Source organism: Morone saxatilis, unplaced genomic scaffold (genome assembly GCF_004916995.1).
Source record: "Morone saxatilis isolate NCDOM2014 unplaced genomic scaffold, NCSU_SB_2.0 Contig7, whole genome shotgun sequence".
NCBI lineage: Eukaryota > Metazoa > Chordata > Actinopteri > Moronidae > Morone > Morone saxatilis.
Window position 1 is genome coordinate 936,044 of NW_023340246.1, and position 17,458 is coordinate 953,501.

At 37.1% G+C, this 17,458-nt stretch overlaps 3 protein-coding genes across 4 annotated transcripts in view; 1 reads left to right on the forward strand and 2 right to left on the reverse strand.

Annotated features, from left to right (window-relative positions):
- Positions 1-618: 618 nt before the first annotated feature.
- On the reverse strand, positions 619-8,126 carry cx43 (connexin 43). The gene is made up of 2 exons (XM_035678996.1): positions 8,000-8,126; positions 619-3,877 (listed from the first exon to the last, which is right to left on the reverse strand). Exon 2 carries the CDS (start codon positions 3,860-3,862, stop codon positions 2,696-2,698), a length of 1,167 nt encoding a protein of 388 aa, XP_035534889.1. The 5' UTR covers positions 3,863-3,877; positions 8,000-8,126; the 3' UTR covers positions 619-2,695.
- A 3,049-nt stretch (positions 8,127-11,175) lies between these two features.
- Positions 11,176-13,891, reverse strand: LOC118340355 (gap junction Cx32.2 protein-like). Its single transcript, XM_035678254.1, has 2 exons — positions 13,732-13,891; positions 11,176-13,007 (listed from the first exon to the last, which is right to left on the reverse strand). The coding sequence occupies exon 2, from the start codon at positions 12,989-12,991 to the stop codon at positions 12,161-12,163; it is 831 nt and encodes a 276-aa protein (XP_035534147.1). The 5' UTR covers positions 12,992-13,007; positions 13,732-13,891; the 3' UTR covers positions 11,176-12,160.
- Positions 13,892-16,177: 2,286 nt separating this feature from the next.
- Positions 16,178-17,458, forward strand: part of LOC118341148 (gap junction Cx32.2 protein-like) — a 4,728-nt gene continuing 3,447 nt past the window's right edge. Inside the window, exon 1 of one of the 2 annotated variants that reach the window (XM_035679348.1) lies at positions 16,178-16,217. The gene's annotated coding sequence lies outside the window, so the exon portion shown is untranslated. The remainder of the gene's footprint in view (positions 16,218-17,458) is intronic. The other variant, XM_035679349.1, reaches the window with a different exon arrangement.

Consider the following 17,458-nt stretch of genomic DNA (forward strand, 5'->3'; position numbering starts at 1 on the left):
GGATTCTACAAGGGCTAAATTGTGATGGCTAGATGATTGGGTCATAGCATCTCCAATACTGCAGCTCTTGTGGGGTGTTCCCTGTCTGCAGTAGTTATTACCTATTAAAAGTAGTCCAAGGGAGGAAAACGGGTGAACTAATGACAGGGTCATGGGCAGCCAAGGCTCACTGATGCACGTGGGGAGCGAAGGCTGGCCTGTGTGGTCTGATCCAACAGATGAGCTACTGTAGATCAGATTGCTGAAAAAGGTAATATTGGTTCTGATAGAAAGGTGTCCGAACACACAGTGCATTACAGTTTGTTGAGTATGGGGTTGCATAACATTATTAACATTGTTATGGCTGATCTGTACATCAAAGGTGAGTATTTACAGTTACAAGACAAAAAAGGATAACCAGAATGATTAGACGACATAAAAGAATGAAAATCTGTGACAAAAATTTGACTAAAATTTTCTAAATGTTCCTGAAGCTAATTTACATTTTTGTCAAAATACTAGCTCTAAATCATAATGAGGAGCAAAAATAAGCAGTGGTTTATTGACTGGTGGTTCATTCAAACCTCAGTCATGACAAAAAGAGTAAAAAGTAAGTAAGTAAGTAAAAGTAAGACAGAGTAAGACAGAAAAATATTTATTGGTTAAAATAGCTTTTCACAGATACAATGAATGAGTTTTTGTTTTGCTATCATGTACTTACACTGTACAACAGTGGATCCCCGTGGGTTTGCATTGTCTGAATAACTGCAACAAATGACTATTGCTCCTGTTCTGTCAATAGAAGACATCTCTCACAGAACCAGTCAATGAAACCAGTGGTCAGATGTCTGATATTATGCACTGTAGTGATTTCTGTGTTATAAAATAAATTAGTAACATGTGTATCAGAAAACTCTTACCACTTACTGTGTGCATCATATTACATCTCTATCACCAAGATCTCAGTGCAAATGCCATTGTAGCTGAAAGATCCATGACACATGTAAGTACCAACAAAATGATGCAGAAATAAAAATGTAAAAAATTACAATAAAAAAAAAAACAGCCAAATTGAGATTTATCCTACTGTTTGGTGGTTGTAGAGCTACATTGGCATACGTTTTAATATAACTGACTAAATATTAGTCCAGATCTATAAGCAGTCCTCTAAAAACTCACATTTTTATCGTGACACAGTTAGCTTGATTTACAGTACTAAATATCTATTTCTCAAGCAGCGGTTACATCGAGTCTAAAAAACAAAACAATACCTACAGAACAAAAAATCATTCATTCAAATATGTAAAACACAGATAATCATTCTAATGTATTTCTCTACCGCCCACAAAAGATGAAAAAAGAGAACACACTTGTCGAATTAATGACAGCAATAAAGCCTTTCTTTATGGACCCATATAAAAGCAGATCAGTTTGCTGTCACAACAGCCTGAACCCTCAGCCCTGCCACTCTCACACACACCCCAAAAAGACAAATAAAACCACAAATTATAACATAATACCACATAAATTCAAAGTTTATCAGGAAACAACAGTCCACACTGACTGAAAATGTTAATTAAGAAAAATAATGTTTTTACCGTCAATAAATATACAGTTTGCGGGGAGTTCATGTAAGATGTTTTCTGCGAGTAAGAGATACTGAATAGTAGTCAATTTTTCCTCTTAGTGGTAGGTGTCCTACAGATGACAAGCCATAAATATTCACTACAACTGATATTGGGCATTCTCAATATCATTTGTGCCAAGTGGTCGTTGCTTTGTCTATGCGACGGCCCTGGACAATAACTCCTGTCTTTCTTGTGACCGAGACGAAACTGTGATTTTTATTTTGGAAGTGGGATAGGCTGAGTGAAAACAGTAAAATATGCATTAGTGATGTTGATTCACACATAAAGTCTTTGTTCATTTGTTCAAACAACAAATATAATTTATGTGTTCCTGACAAGAGCTTGTTGCCTTCATACTTGTAATGACTGTCCTCTCCCAGGACCTGCCCCTGGTACTGACAAACATCTTGGGTGAGACAATCAAAAGTGGACAGCTCTAAGTACAAATGTGAATACATACAAAACGCATTGTGGACACATTGATAACCAATTCCTCAAACCATATTCTTTTAGCAGTGTGTATGCAAATCTGTGCATATAAAGTGGTAAAGACAAATGTTTTATCTGGTCAGATGTTTAAAAGATACAACTAAGAAGGCATGCTATTGTAAAGCTATCACCATAGCTTCAGATCTGACAGTAGTAAATAAAATGCTGTCACAAATAGCAAGAGTAGAAGAAACTAAGCTGAAACTGAACTGAAAATAAGAAGAAAACAGACTTTTCCTCTGATATAAGCTTGGCTAATTAAAATTATTAGTTATTAGTTAAACCATAACCATCAATTAGTCACTTTCTCTCCTGTTCTTGAACTGGTTTAAGGGGCAATGCTTGCACCTTTCTGTGGCTGTTCTGTTTTCCTAAAGCTGGGTTAGCTCCACTAAAAAGTTATAATAAAAACATAATATTTGCAACTTGTACCTCTGACAGTGTTATATAACAAGTTTTAATGTCTCTTTGACTGACTAAGAGTCTCTATGCTGAAGACAGTGATTGAGGTTAGCCCCACTTCTTATATGAATCGAGAGTTTCCGGACTCTATGGAAACATCCCATTAGCCAGGCAGCAGTGGGAAAAGGAACCAGGGCTTACACGTCCAGGTCATCGGGCCTGGCTCGGCTGCTCATTCGGCTGCTGGCCCGGCTACAGGGCCTGGCGTCCATCAATGCCAGTGGCTGCAGCTCGTGTCCTGCTGATGAGGAGAGTTTCTTATGCTCGTGGGTATCATCCGGGAAGTCAAAGGCTTGTGCGTGGGAGTTTGAAATAGTGCTTCCTCCACCATTCTGGCCGAGGCGATTCTGCTCTGTGGAGTAGTTGGCCCAGTTCTGCTCATTGGCCTGCTTATTATAATTTCGGCATGAGCCAGTTCCCCGCTCCCCTGTGGCTAGTTTATAGCCTGGGGGTGACATGGGAGAGAGTGGGGCAGTCGGAGAGGAGCATCCATTATAGTAGGCGTACTTGGCAGTGGATAGTTCTTTAGGGGTGGGGCTCAAGGTGCCTCCACTGGGGTACAGTGTGGGCGGCTGTTTGCCCTTCACACGATCTTTGATCCTCTTAAAAAACACATAGAAAAGCTCAATCACATTGAGCAACAGGGACACCAGTGAGACCACCAGCATGAAGATGATGAAGACGGTCTTCTCTGTGGGACGGGACAGGAAACAGTCCACTCTATGTGGGCATGGGGACCTCTCACAGGTGTAGACGGCAGACAGGCTAAAGCCATACATGTACCACTGGATAACCAGGAACCCCACCTCAAACAGAGACTTGAAGAAAATGCTGACTATATAGGTTCTGAGAAGGGCCCCCTTCATCTTCACTTTGCCATGCTCCTCTATGCCATACTTAAGCTTTTTCATCTCAATTTTCTTCAGTGGGATGTCAACATCACCTCCATCATTTTGCACAGCTTTAAGCTCCTCCTCTTTCCTGTTGAATTTCTGTTCCTTCCTGTGCAGATAGAAGACATGAGCCAGGTAGAGGAGTGTGGGCGTCGACACAAAGATGATCTGAAGGACCCAGAAGCGAACGTGGGAGATGGGGAAGGATTTGTCATAGCAGACATTCTCACAACCGGGCTGCTGGGTGTTGCATTTGAAGGCAGACTGCTCGTCTCCCCAGGCTGATTCCACTGCAGTACCCAGAACGAGAATCCGGAATATGAAGAGAACCGACAGCCAGACCTTCCCCCCAGCAGTAGAGTAAGCCTGGACCTTGTCCAACAGACGACCCAGGGCACTCCAGTCACCCATTATCAGGGAGTGTTGCTGATGAAAAAAGGACAATGATGAACTGACAATAATATACAGAGAGCATCAATTATTAAAAATATTTTTAAAAGATACACGTGGAGCCCGACCAATATATTGGTTGGCCGATATTATCGAACAATGTTGACCTATCACAGACATATCGGTATCGGTATTAATATGCAACGATATGAATACTGTTTTTTTCCAGTATATAATGCATAAAAAAAGTATTGTGGTCAGATATTGGTGTCACAGCCAAATCTATCCAGCAGAGATTTACAATATTTTGGCAAGCAGCACAGAGTAAGAGAGAAGAACTCACTCTCAGCAATGTCAACTAGAATTGGTCAAATTATTTAACATGTTAAAGAATAGTTAAATGTGCACAGCACACATAGAGAAGGATTATTTTCATTCCAGCTCAAAAGTTCACTTTATCACTAATTGTGAATTTCGGTATCAGCCTCAAAAATCTGCAACGATCAGGTACTACACAAGTGCTCCAGACAGTACTTTTGATTTTAGGGGAAGATTAACGTCCTCTGCATTCTTGACGTTGGGTATTTTGACAGCATCATGTGATCAAACAGTATCATTATTGGAGGAGACAAAACAAGGTGTTTCATGACGTAAAACACAAGCTAATCCAATTACTGAAAGCAGGACAGAAAACATCTTTTGGGCAGTTTATGTAATAGCGGCCTTTAAATCCAGGAAAGGATGTGAAAATATGAAAATAATCTGATTCATTAGGTAAACAAATTCTTTAACAAACTACAATAAGTATTCCTCGAAAATAAAAAGTGCCTTAGATCGAACTGATAGAGCAAGATTGAGAAACCCAAAGTCCAATTAAATTCTTCACATCTGCAAGATGATCAAATCATAGACCCAATTCTTCATTAACCCCTCCAATAAAGAATGATGGGGTGGGAATATTAATAATCAAATGCTTAATCCATTATTGTGAATATCTAAAGCCATTCTGCAACACTAAACATCTTAAAATAACTTGCGTGCTTGCTTGGGGTTAATCAGACTTCTCTCATTCTCAAGCAAGTTTTTTTCAGTGGTCCTGCAAAACAAAACATGTTTCAGCAGGGTGGAAAGTAACTAGGTACTGGCTACATTTGTACTTTTCACTCCTTAAATTTAAAAAATAAAAAACCCTATGAAAAATAGGGTTGTTACTTTTAATTTGATGCATTTAAGTAGAATTGTCAATTTAAAAAAATGTTTTTTTGCATTACTGCAAGCCTTCCAACATCAAGACCAGTGCATATCACAAATGACAAAAACGACATAAAGACGCAACAACAAGACTCTACTCTATTTGAAGTTAGAAATGTTCTTCAGAGAACCCAAGAGAGTACTTTTTACATTTATATTTTGAGTACATTTTGGAGCCTGTACTTTTTCATTTTTACTTGAGTAAAGAAGTTCAATCAATATATCTACTTCTAGTCGTAGAGTAGAGTAGATAGATAGAGTAGAGTCTTCTTTTTTTACACAAGAATCTTTACTTCTACTTAGTAAAGAATATGTGTATTTCTGCTACCTCTGTATTTCACATGGTGGGATTCTATTTAGAGTACTTTTCTGCTGCATTTTGAAACCTATTTCTTGGATCTTCCAGCTATGTCAGTTGACACCTACTAACCATTGTACAGATTTTAGGCCAGTTTTAAAAAATGTTTGTCAAAGTTCATACATATTACTTGCATTAGACTCTGCTTATATTCTGCTGTTGTGTGATCTGATTCAGCTAAGTTTTAAAGCCTCAGTCCTGCAATTCCTCAATAGTTGTTCTTGTTAGAGCCCAACCAATGTATCGGTCAGCAGATATTATCAGCCGATATTGGCCTATCATAGACATCATAGACTCAATGTCATATATGTCGTATGTTATCTGGTATATATTGACATACAATTCTTTTTGTTCCAGTATGTACTGCAAAAAGGTTTGTAGCTTTTACAGTACTGATGTTTAGCTATTTATTTTATTTGTATTTATTCTTTATTTTCTCAGTGTGCATTTCTAGAATTGGTTCACAATGTAGCCTATATGTTAATAAATGTTGATTTGGGCACAAATGCAAGAAGGCTACTGTTGTAGAGAATCTACAGAGTGCTGTTGTCTTAGCCAAGCTGTTCAGATTGAGGCTACTGGAACAAAGCCACTATGCTGCTTGATTGTACACCAATCTGATAAGTGTGTGCAGCAGAATAGACACTGTAGATAAATCTTCTCATTGAGGCCTGTGGTGAGCTTCTCTTCTCAGTGCTTACAGAGAAAGGTTCTGTAGATACACAGAAGATTTTATTTGGGGAAATCAGCCCATTGCTACATTTACTTAGTAACAACTGCTAGCCATTGTGACAATTTAATCCAAAGCTTCAGTAGACTGACTTGGTGTCATGCTGAAAAACTGAGTTTAATTTTACATATTTAGTGTTCATTTTACATATACTCATGTTACATATACTATAATTAGTTATTAAGCATGTCTGGGCTCATGCCCTGAAAATTAGTGCCCAGCCTTGGTCAAAATGAACCATGACTGTCTGTTGTAGAAACAGATGCAAGAGTCTTGAAGCTCCAGAACAATAAAAAAAAATAAATACTGCTGAGCTATTCAGGCCAGGTATACATTTTTGTGACTTGACAAAACACACTGTACAACAAATTCTAAATTACAGCAACAACAAGGAGTTTTAATTATGTGTTGATTCTGGTAGTCCCAAAAGGAGTAATGTTTCTACCACCTCATTTCATTGTTTTCAAGTGGAATCCAATGTGGCAGCAGGCATTAAGAATAACTATATAGAAGTAGCCAATGTTCTTGTTGATGGTCTTGTTTGTTTATTTAGGTCATATAGAGGCATCAGTATTAAACTGAGAAGTTAAGTTAATCCGTACAAATGTCAAAGAAGAGGTCCTTTCTAGGTCTTTAAGTGGGTCCTCAGCAGTATGTTTTTTTTGTATAATTTAATGACATACTGCAGATTTGATTACAGGTTCCAATTTCACCTTCATAGCTCAACTATTCCATATGAAATTTATAATCTAATCCGGAGTCTGGTGGAGGTTTGTAACTCCAAAGTTCCTTTCCGCACTCTGAAGTGAAAATAACTAAGAAGAGCTGTGAGAAGGTTGGAGCTTATGGGGTAAAGAACAAAAGCCTTAACATTGACATTTTACTAAATAGAGCAGGGAGAACCTTGGTCATGTCTTCATAAAGTTCATGTGGATAAGTAGGAACCTCCAGTCAAATCCACATGGGGCCAAACATGTGCTCTCACTTATCTTATACTAAACCACATACATTATATCCTCTGACCTGGACAATATACATATTGCATTGTCATTCTTTGGAAATCAATCTTCATCCTTCAGCAGAGTGAAAAATAAAGAATAAAAAAGGCAATGATAAGCAGTTGAGGAAAATAAGAATCTTTTTTGTTGTTATAAGAGAATGCCCCGCCACTTTCTACATGAGTGAGTTTGTCTGGTTAAAATGACCAAGACAGAGCAGAACAATAGACTCCAACACAATGACTGTCTTAGCAGACCTCTCCAACCCAATAGTTTTTAATGAGAAGTCAGTTGACAAACCAGCCAAATTATTTAACCTTACAGTTCTAGAATTTTCTTGATTCGTGATACTTCTGAACAGTTTTTAAAGCAAAGTAGTCACCCTGTTCTGAGAGAAGCAGGAGTCTTTAAATAGCCTATAAAACCGAACTTTCCTCAAGTTGAACGATTAGTGGCCCAGACTGAAGCGCAACAGCAACAGGGCGCTTTGAATGGAAAAAGAATAATGCGGTCGGGACACCACATTTGAAAAATGAAGCAAAATGTATCCAATAAATAAATAAATAAAACATTATTTCAGGTTTATCACATATTATTCCCTGTATATTTGAGCCTTGAGTGGTTACCGCTGAAGGAATTTTTATCTGAGTGGAAAAAAAATAAACCAGACAGAGCGGGTTTTCTCAAACTTTATAAGTTGCTCTGCATGTTGTTTGCAGCGCATCGGACTTTTCCGACTGCTCTAACGGGAGTACTGAAGGGGAAAACGTTTCTTCACACACGTCCTTTTATAAATCATAGAGAAGAGAGCTTCAACTTACCTGGGAAGTTACAAAGAGACAGAAGCGGGCCCAGAGGGACTTTCTGCGCCACTTGTAGAAATCACTGTCTGGTAAAGTTGAAATCCAAGTTTGGGACCAGCAGGGAAACTGAGAGGAACTTGTCAAACCTTCCTTATAAGAGTACCGTCAGAGGAGTTAACAGTCACCTGATCTCTACGTCAAGACCGAAGCCCACTGTCTGCTGGGAGGACAGAGAAAATACTCGTAAAGAAAGAGCCAAGGTGTGGAGCAAATAGTCCAAATGAACTTAAAAAGATGATCATCTTAAACATGCAGCGTTAAAACATAAAATACAGGACGGTCCACAGTAGCCTACTATTACGATATATTGTGATCAGTGGAGGAATGTTAAGTTTACTCAAGCACTGCAGTTAAGTTGAGGTACTTTTACTTTACTTGAGTAATTATATTTTAGGGTACATTGTAGTTCTGTTACATTTATCTGACATCTGGAGTTATGATGCGCTGTGACCGAAAGTAGACAGTAGTAGTTCAGTTCCACCTCAACATTAACAGCTTACAATCCAGCTGTTATAATATACACAATACACTAACCCTCATCACATTCTGAAATTATGTATAATAAGTACTTTTCCTGATGTAGCCTACCCTAACCTTATTGCTTTTGATTAGGGATGCACAATATGGATTTTTTCCCCCCCCAACCAATAGCCGATAACTACCTGCTTCTCATGGCCGATACCGATAAGATATATGATAATTTCACATTTTTGTATTTTAAAAACACGTTTATAGTTAGGTTTTTTTGGCTATGATTTCATTATCAGAATGCATTTACAACAATATGAATTTTACATTTTCAACCAATAATTTATCGTTCCCGGTATAGGAGCACACATCCCTTTTTAAGTTGTTCAACTTTACTTGAAATGAGAACAAAAAACACCTGAAGGATGTAAAGACTTAAAGACTGTAAAGTGTCACCCTATTGATTTCGTGCAGTGACATGCCTCGGTCTTTCCTGGAAAAAAAAAAGCACCAAACATGCACATTTATCTCTTGTTTCAAGAGGACAATACATTGTCCATATTAACAATGAATGCACCACAATGTAATTATAATGATGCTCTAGCTTATGATACTGTCACTCAACCACAACGCATTATAAGAGCAAATAAATAGTTTCTACTTTGGCTTAAAGTTTTCTTATGCTGGCTCATCCATACAATGGTATTATTTTTCCATTATTAAGCACATTGGGCCATGTTTGAGTGCTTTCTTTTTATGCTTTCCAGTGCTCCTTTGTTTTGGCCTATGACAAAAAGCCTAGTGTCTTAGAAGGTCTTATGTCTTATATCATCTCTATAATGATTATATATATTATTATGAATATAAATAAAATGTTTTAAAATACGTGTTGATTGTGAACTTATCTTTTTGTGTATTTTGTAACTTTCCATTAAACCTTATGGGTCCCCCATAGTGACATTGCACAGTGCACAGCACCACCTAGTGATACAAATAATTAAATGCAGGTGTATGTATGGGAACAAGCCACAGTGTACGTGTTGTAGTATTACCTGGTATTGCACAGTTTAACAGGGTAATTGGCTTAAGGGGAATTAGAGCACCAGCCTCTCTCTCTCTCTCTCTCTCTCTCTCTCAATCTATTTATTTCAAATCAAAGAACTTTATTGGCATGAACAAAAACATGTTGTTGCCAAAGCAATTAACAATAATAACATATTTCTACTACTATAGGAGCTGTTGTCCCTTCACCAAGGAGAACTTCTTCTGGGGTTAATATTGGTTATTTCCCCATTGTGGAAATCTCTCAGTGAAGAGAACTTTACTCACAATGGAGGAGGAAGATAGAATTGAGATATTCAGCCAATTTATATTCTCTGTTTAGGGTCAAATAACAATTTAGTCTACTGTGGGTTTTTGTTGAATTTATCCAGTGTTCTAAATATAGATCTTTTGATTGATTAATAATTAATTTGATTGTGTTGTGTTGTTTTAAATCTTTTTTTCATGGCAAGTATGGACAGAAGGAACAAATACAGAGACCAAAAACAGTTTCAATGCACATACAGGCATGTGAATGTTGTGTTATATAGACTCTCTTGCAAACATTGTGAACCTATCCATTAATATGTAACCAGCTAGTGCTTAATCATGTTCTGCATGCGCCATCTTATGATCCTTTTTTTTCTGCCTGGGAGGTATGGGAACAGAACAAAGAGCTAATATACGAATTGTAGAAGAAAAGAAAACACTGAATTTTGTCACAAATTCAACAACAACTATTAAGTATGCGTTAAGTATGAATTACATGTTCCTAAGATATCAGGAAAACTCATCCAAATCGCTCATTTTACACAAGCTTCCTGCAGTTCTCGCATTAACAGTTTGAGTTCCATGTACAGTTTATCAGTTGTACTGCTCTGTTATTGTTATTGCATTGGATATAATGTGAAATATCCATAAAATATGTCACCTTTAGTCAGGGGTTGTCACTTAACTCAATGATACACAAAAAGGTTGGTCGTAACTGGACTAGAGGCTACAATATTGTATTGCTGCCCTCTAGTGTTATATTTTGTTAGCCCAATATTCTACAAATATTCCATCTGCATCTTTATTTCAGTCCAGTTATCCAGGTTGAGTAAAAACACTTTCAGCTTAAACAGCTTCCTCCTATGAAGTGAGTTATTCTGGCACTGGATAAGGAAGTATTTCACGGTCACTGAGTCTCCACATTTGTCATCTGGGTGTTTCCCAATCATAGCCAACACACTCCTAAACCCACAGTGCCCAAGCCTCGACCTGGTTATGACAACTGAATCTTTTCTTTTGCAGGCAAAGTTTCTCTTTGCCTTTTCCTGTAAGTAAGACATCAATTTCCTTTTTTTCTTCCATTTATTCTGACACATTTTTTGACTGACTTGTTTATGATTCATGATAATGTATTCTGACAGTCAACATTGTAGGGCAACTAATACTTATGAGCCGTGCTCTTTGCCAAGTAAGTTACTTTCTTGTTTCCCTCTACACCCATGTGGGTTGGTACCCTAATAAAACCTACCTCACACCCTGCCTTGTTATAATGTTTGATATAAATTAATGTTTTACATGAAATAAATGTAAATACATTTGATTTTCACTACATATGACTGAGTTGTCTGGTTTATTATACCATAATATTGCCAGCATCTCTGCTGCCACTACTGACATCTGATCTGAAATTCTATGTCCATTTTTAATTATTAATTCAGGAATGTTTACTCCAAATGCCACTTTGATTCATCTGTATAAATCTGTAAATATGAACTCTGTTCTTGTTGCAGATGAGATATAACTTCCTTGACTATATCTCCTGGTTTCTTCCTTTTGTTATTATTTATATGCATAGCTTAGCTTCAGATCCTGGGATTATCCAAGATCGTACAATTGACCAACAGACTGGAGAGAACACATTTTTTGTAATATCACCTATTTCAACTTGCAGTCTCCTGTGTAACATAAAAAGTGTTTATTATATTTATTTGCGAGTCCTGACAACTTAATTTGCTATTTTGTTATTTTATGGGACGGCACACAACACAAGGTTCTACAAAGACATAAAAGTTTGCAATCACTTAATGCTACACTCATAGAAAAAGATAATTACATTTATAGCAGAACAACATGTAAAATAAATAAAATCAAATAAAACCACATATAAAGTGTATATACATACAGATATACACCCAGGAGATGTTTCATGTTAATTTTGTGATGGTTTTCTGATTTGTTTTTGTTTGCTTTTGTGAAGCAACACTGTAGCCCTGTGTCCAAATTGTTGGGACAGTTGAGTTTATTCTATTCTAATCTCAATGTAACAAGCGACTGCACAACACATACTAATATGGTATACATAATTCTTCCAAGTTCAGTCCATCATTGGAAGTGTGAAGCCTCCGCTTAGCATTTATGACACAGTGGGGCTGTGGTTATTGACCAATCAAAGTGCAGTATTTTAAAGATTTTTTTAATTCCTTCATTCACTTGAGATGGTAAAGGAAAACACAATCAATGCTAGGTGGTTAATTCGTATTATTATCGATATTGATAATTAAATTCAGAACATTTCACACCATACAGCTACTGACAAAATATTAAAAGGAAACATCCATATCAGTCAGTATGTTTGTCATCATTGCAGAGGCCTGCCAGGCCCTGAGCAGGCAGAGGTGACAGTGGGAAGCCTTTATACTGGCTGCTCATGGTCCTCCATGCTGTGTTGGATGGGCACTGCTGCTGAGCTAGAAGCTGTTTCCTTGTGTCTCTCCTCTTGTTACAGAGCAGGTAGATCATCTCAATGATGTTGAGGAGCACTGAAATGCCTGAAACAGCAAGCATGAAGATGATGAAGATTGTCTTCTCTGTGGGACGAGAAATGTAACACTGGGCACCGCTGTAACGGGCACAAGGTGGAGACATAGTACAGTGAAAGTAGGAGACCATGTTTATGGGGCCAAATATGTAGAACTGGCCCACACCGAATCCCACCTCCAGGAAGATCTTAAAGACCAGCTGGGTCATGTAAGTGCAAAAGAGGATGCCTTTTATCTTAACCTTCCCTCTGTCATCTGTATACTTTGGCTTCCTCATTAAAGTTATGTCAGTGCTGTCTTGCAGCTGCTCCATCATCCTCTTCTCTTTGTGGATGATGTGGACAGCATGACCCAGGTAGACCAGGGTTGGGGTGGCCACAAAAGTGATTTGTAGGACCCAGTAATGAATGTAGGACATTGGGAACATCCAGTTGTAGCAGGCGTGTTGACATCCTGGTTCCAAGCTGTCACAGTAGAACTCTGACACTTCATCTCCCCAGACTTTGTCCGCAGCAGCACCCAGGACAAAGATCCTGAAGAGGAAGAGGACACTCATCCAGATTTTACCCACCACAGTGGAGTGAGATTGAACCCTGTCTAGTAGTGAGGAAAGGTAAGACCAGTCACCCATGGCTGGATACAAATGTCTGAAGTAGAGAAGAAACAACACATTTAACTCAAAGTTCCAGGTTGAAAAATAAATGTGACTAGTACAAAGATGAAGAATTATAATATTCTATATATCTTATTTATCAAGGTGTTTTACTGAGATAAATTATTGTCTGCATAAAACAAACATAAATCTAGTTCTATGTTTAAGGACAAGACAGAAAACAATAGTAGCCTACAACAGGTACGCCTACAATTTTTTATCAATAATCAGAACTGAATCCTTTAAACTTCCTTATCTACTTGTAAAAAAAACAAGAATAAAAAAGTGTAAACTTCAAAACATTGCACAGGTTTTTGTATATAAGATGCAGGAGTAAGCAGGAAACAGCTTTAAAGCTGGTCAGGTATATAAATATAATATATAATAATCACATACAGTATATGTCTCATGGTAGAAATCAGACACAAGGAGTCATGGAAATATATCTGCAATATTGTTAATAACAGTGACAACAGACAAAAAAATGGCATGGCATGGAAAGAGAGTGTTAACAAAATCAATGATGTTCTTTCTATAGAAATACAGTATAATTTATAGACACAAGCTTGTCATAAAAACAATTTACTATATATAATATGTTGAGGTGGTAACGTGGAATTTTGACTTATTTGTCTTAAATAAACACTGAAATACTGTGACACAATAACATGTTAATTAACGTGAAGGATTTAATTCAAGGAAACATAAAATGTACTTGCCTGTCAGACTTCAGATATTAGATATTCTTTTCCATGAGCCCATCTCAGTAGTGTGTGTGCAACAAAAGACATGATACAGTGACCAGGATGATACTTAAATACTGTTGAGGCCTGTGGGTTTGGTTTTACTGACATTTCAGTCTGCCGCTTACAGCTTCTCCTTTCACTCAGACAAACTCGTGAGGATTTTGATGAGTCTGATGAAATGTTTCATCACTCTCAGTTCCTGTAAAGGAAGCCTTGATGACCTGAAACACTCATATTTTGCCTTACCTCCCAGTTTGATGAAAATGTGTCATGTGTTACGCCCAAATTGTTAAGCATGTATTCATTTCATACCACACCCTGTTTATGTGAAATGTTAATGTGCAGAAACGCTTATTAGTCTTATTAGTTTGCCCAGTCTTCTGAGGTCAAAAAGTATACATTGTGTCAAATCTTTTACAATTACTGCTTGGAGGTCAGAGATTACTTAAATAATGGAGTATAATAAATAATACAAAAGATGTTAATTCCACTCAAAATGTTTACATTTAATTCCATATCAGTAGCGGTATACACTACTTTTAAGGCAGGTGTCTCTTGAAATCTCAAAGCATGCCAGTGATTAAAGGTCACTGGCTCCCTTTGTAATGATTAAAGGTCCATTACAAAGGGAGCGGGTCTTCTTCAACACAATCCGCCATTTTCAAACACCATGTTTCTACAGTAGCCCAGAACAGACAAACCACCACTTGACAAAGAATTTTTAGCAACTTTAACGCTACATGCCGCTAAATCTTACACACTGGACTTTAATATGACAATGATAATCTCTTCATGTACAGAAAAATAACCTACTGCTCAATGTCAGCAAAACCAAGGAACAGATAACTGATGTAAGATCTAAGAAAAAGGAGTAAAAGACACCAAGTGTAAACCTATCATGACTTCACCCATTGGTTTGTGGAATAATGTTTTGAACCCTCGAGTTTGGCATTATGGCCGTCGCCATGACGGATTGCTGGAGCCACTGACATACTGCGAGTTGAGCTACTCTCATTTGACTCGTTTGTAGCAGTAATATGTTTGTGAAAATATTAAAGGAGAGAAATAGGCACTGTAGTAACAGAATCTTGATTCATATTTGATCAGTACTGCCTAGTTTGACAGTTTGATCTGAGAATGATTTGTAAGTCATGCCCTCAAGCATACTCTGCGTCAAGACAGTGGTTTACTCTAAAGGACCATAATCTACTAAATGAACATCATGCTGTATGGAAGAAAACTTGAAACTAGCGATTGACCATAACCATAACACATGACCATTGACCATCAACTCATTAGCAACTATTAACTATTTACTTAGCTAATAAGTTAATCATTATTTCTTTATTTATAAGAGTACATGCTATCTGTCTTTTATTTATTGCAGCCAATAAAATATACAATGGTGTCAATGGAAGACACACATCCCCATTTACATCACTGGCGCTGCAGTGGAGCAGGTAAACAGTTTTGGGTAACTGGGAATAAACGTCACAAAGAACATGTCCTTTACAACTTCTACATAGGCTGAGCAAGGACAGAAACAACTGTATTTCTTAAGAAAACTTAAAGGGTAAATGTACTGTACTTATATAGCGCTTTTCTAGTCTTTCGACCTGTACACTACATGCCACACTCACCCAGCCATACACTGATGGCAGTGGCGTGCAAGGTGCCAACTGCTCATCAGAAAGAAAACTAATACACATACATACACACAGCATCAGGTGGAATTTGGGGTTCAGTGTTTTGCTGAAGGACACTTTGACAAGGATAACCTGCTACAGAAGATTCCTCTGCTGTACCGCCAGACTTAAAGACAGCTTCTTTCCTCAGGAAATTAATTCTAAGAAATTGCTAAAAAAAAAATATATATATATTATTTGTATTATTAATCAGTTGTATTGTATATAATTAAAATTAATTTCATACAACCTTGCATTGTAAAATGACGATGGAGCAGTATTTGATAACACAGGATGAAAAAAGCAGGATCCATTTTAAGGCCCCCTATGATGTCAGTATTTTTTTTGGCAATACCAAAAAATGTACCTTGTTGAATGTATTTTGTTTTACAACAATTAATAAATGAATGAATTGTACAAATGTTTTTAGGGCCCCTGGATTTCTGCCCCTTTGACCAACTAATGAATCCAGCCTTGGCTACAGTCTTTTGGAGCAGCTTACATATCAGCACATAGGTTGTGGAGGAGTGTGGGTTAGTCATTTATATTGGAACAGCTGATCTTGTGTCAGTTAATGTCAGCAGTGGCTTTCAATTCAGAAGTCCATTTCAACACTACTGAGTGACTTACGGTCATGTCGTTTGGGTGTGTGGGTGGGTCAGTCAGACATGAAATCTGATGATTCTGCAATCTCAGCCTGAATAATAAAAAGGAAGTGAAATAATTCTGGTCACAGTACAGGGACAGACTGAACAAGGCAGTGGTCATACTGAGGTAGGAACAGTTATTACTGTATGAAGAGTTATTATTGCAAAATACAATATCAGTTATTAATCAGGTAAAATCTGATAACCATGATGGAGAATTTAACTTGATTATATTTCACAGACCTCAGGAATGGAAGTTTGATTAATCAACAGTCCTAGACAACAAAATATATTGTGTATGTATGTATATATTATAAAATGTCAGTAACACACCTGAGAAATGTGTCTAAATGTGTCTTTAACTAGAGGCGTCCTGATATGGTCTAAATGTGATATCAGATACTATTTGAAATCTATCTCATCTATGGGATGCAAAAATCTGGCAGATCCCATCAAGTAATATTAGTGTTGGTGTTGGTGAATCATTAAAAATTACAAATAAATAATTTAGTGGCATCATACATTATGGAAAAATTAATTTTTAAACAAATGCACATGAATCACATACAAAAATCTTTGTATCCTATAATCCTTCTATCTATAACACTGGTTTTGATTTTTTTTAATTAGGTAACCCCTGAGCAACACTTGAAATGTGTTTCAATATTGTCTGTTGTAACCTATTTGAAAATTAGAATTCTGTATTAGATTTTTTCTGAGAACATTTTCTCAAAGCTACACATGCTCTCCAGTCTCTGCACTGACTTTTACTGTCAAGTCAGTCTATATTACATAATGGTTTCAATATGAAAAATACAGACATCTGAAGTCTTTCTGCTCTGCAACATTTCCTACAATTTAAACTACAGCAACAGGTCCTCATGCTGAAACAGCAAAATATGTCATTGGTTAGTGTGTGTTGCAAACTAGCCATGTGACTGTTCCACTCATGACCTGTCATCTCTATGGTTAAGACTGCTGAATTCAAGTATGTGTCGCCAGCTTTGGTGCAATCTGTGGTGCGAGTTCATCTTTGTTTAACTTTGCCTGTGTGTGTGCACAGTCAGCTGCTACAAACACTGATGCACTGTGTATAAGGCTGGATTAAGGCTGTGCTATTGGTTTGGTCATTTAATTAACTACAAATTTCTTTGAGAATATGCACCGCTATAGCACTGTATGCACCATTAACCTACAGTGCTTTCTTTTAACTCTGAAATCTGCAGTAACTTTTATGAAAGTAACTTGTCATATTTTGCAGAAACTTTTCAACATACACATATATATGTGTATGTGTATATATATATATATATATATATATGTATATATATATACATATATATGTATATATATATATATGTATATATA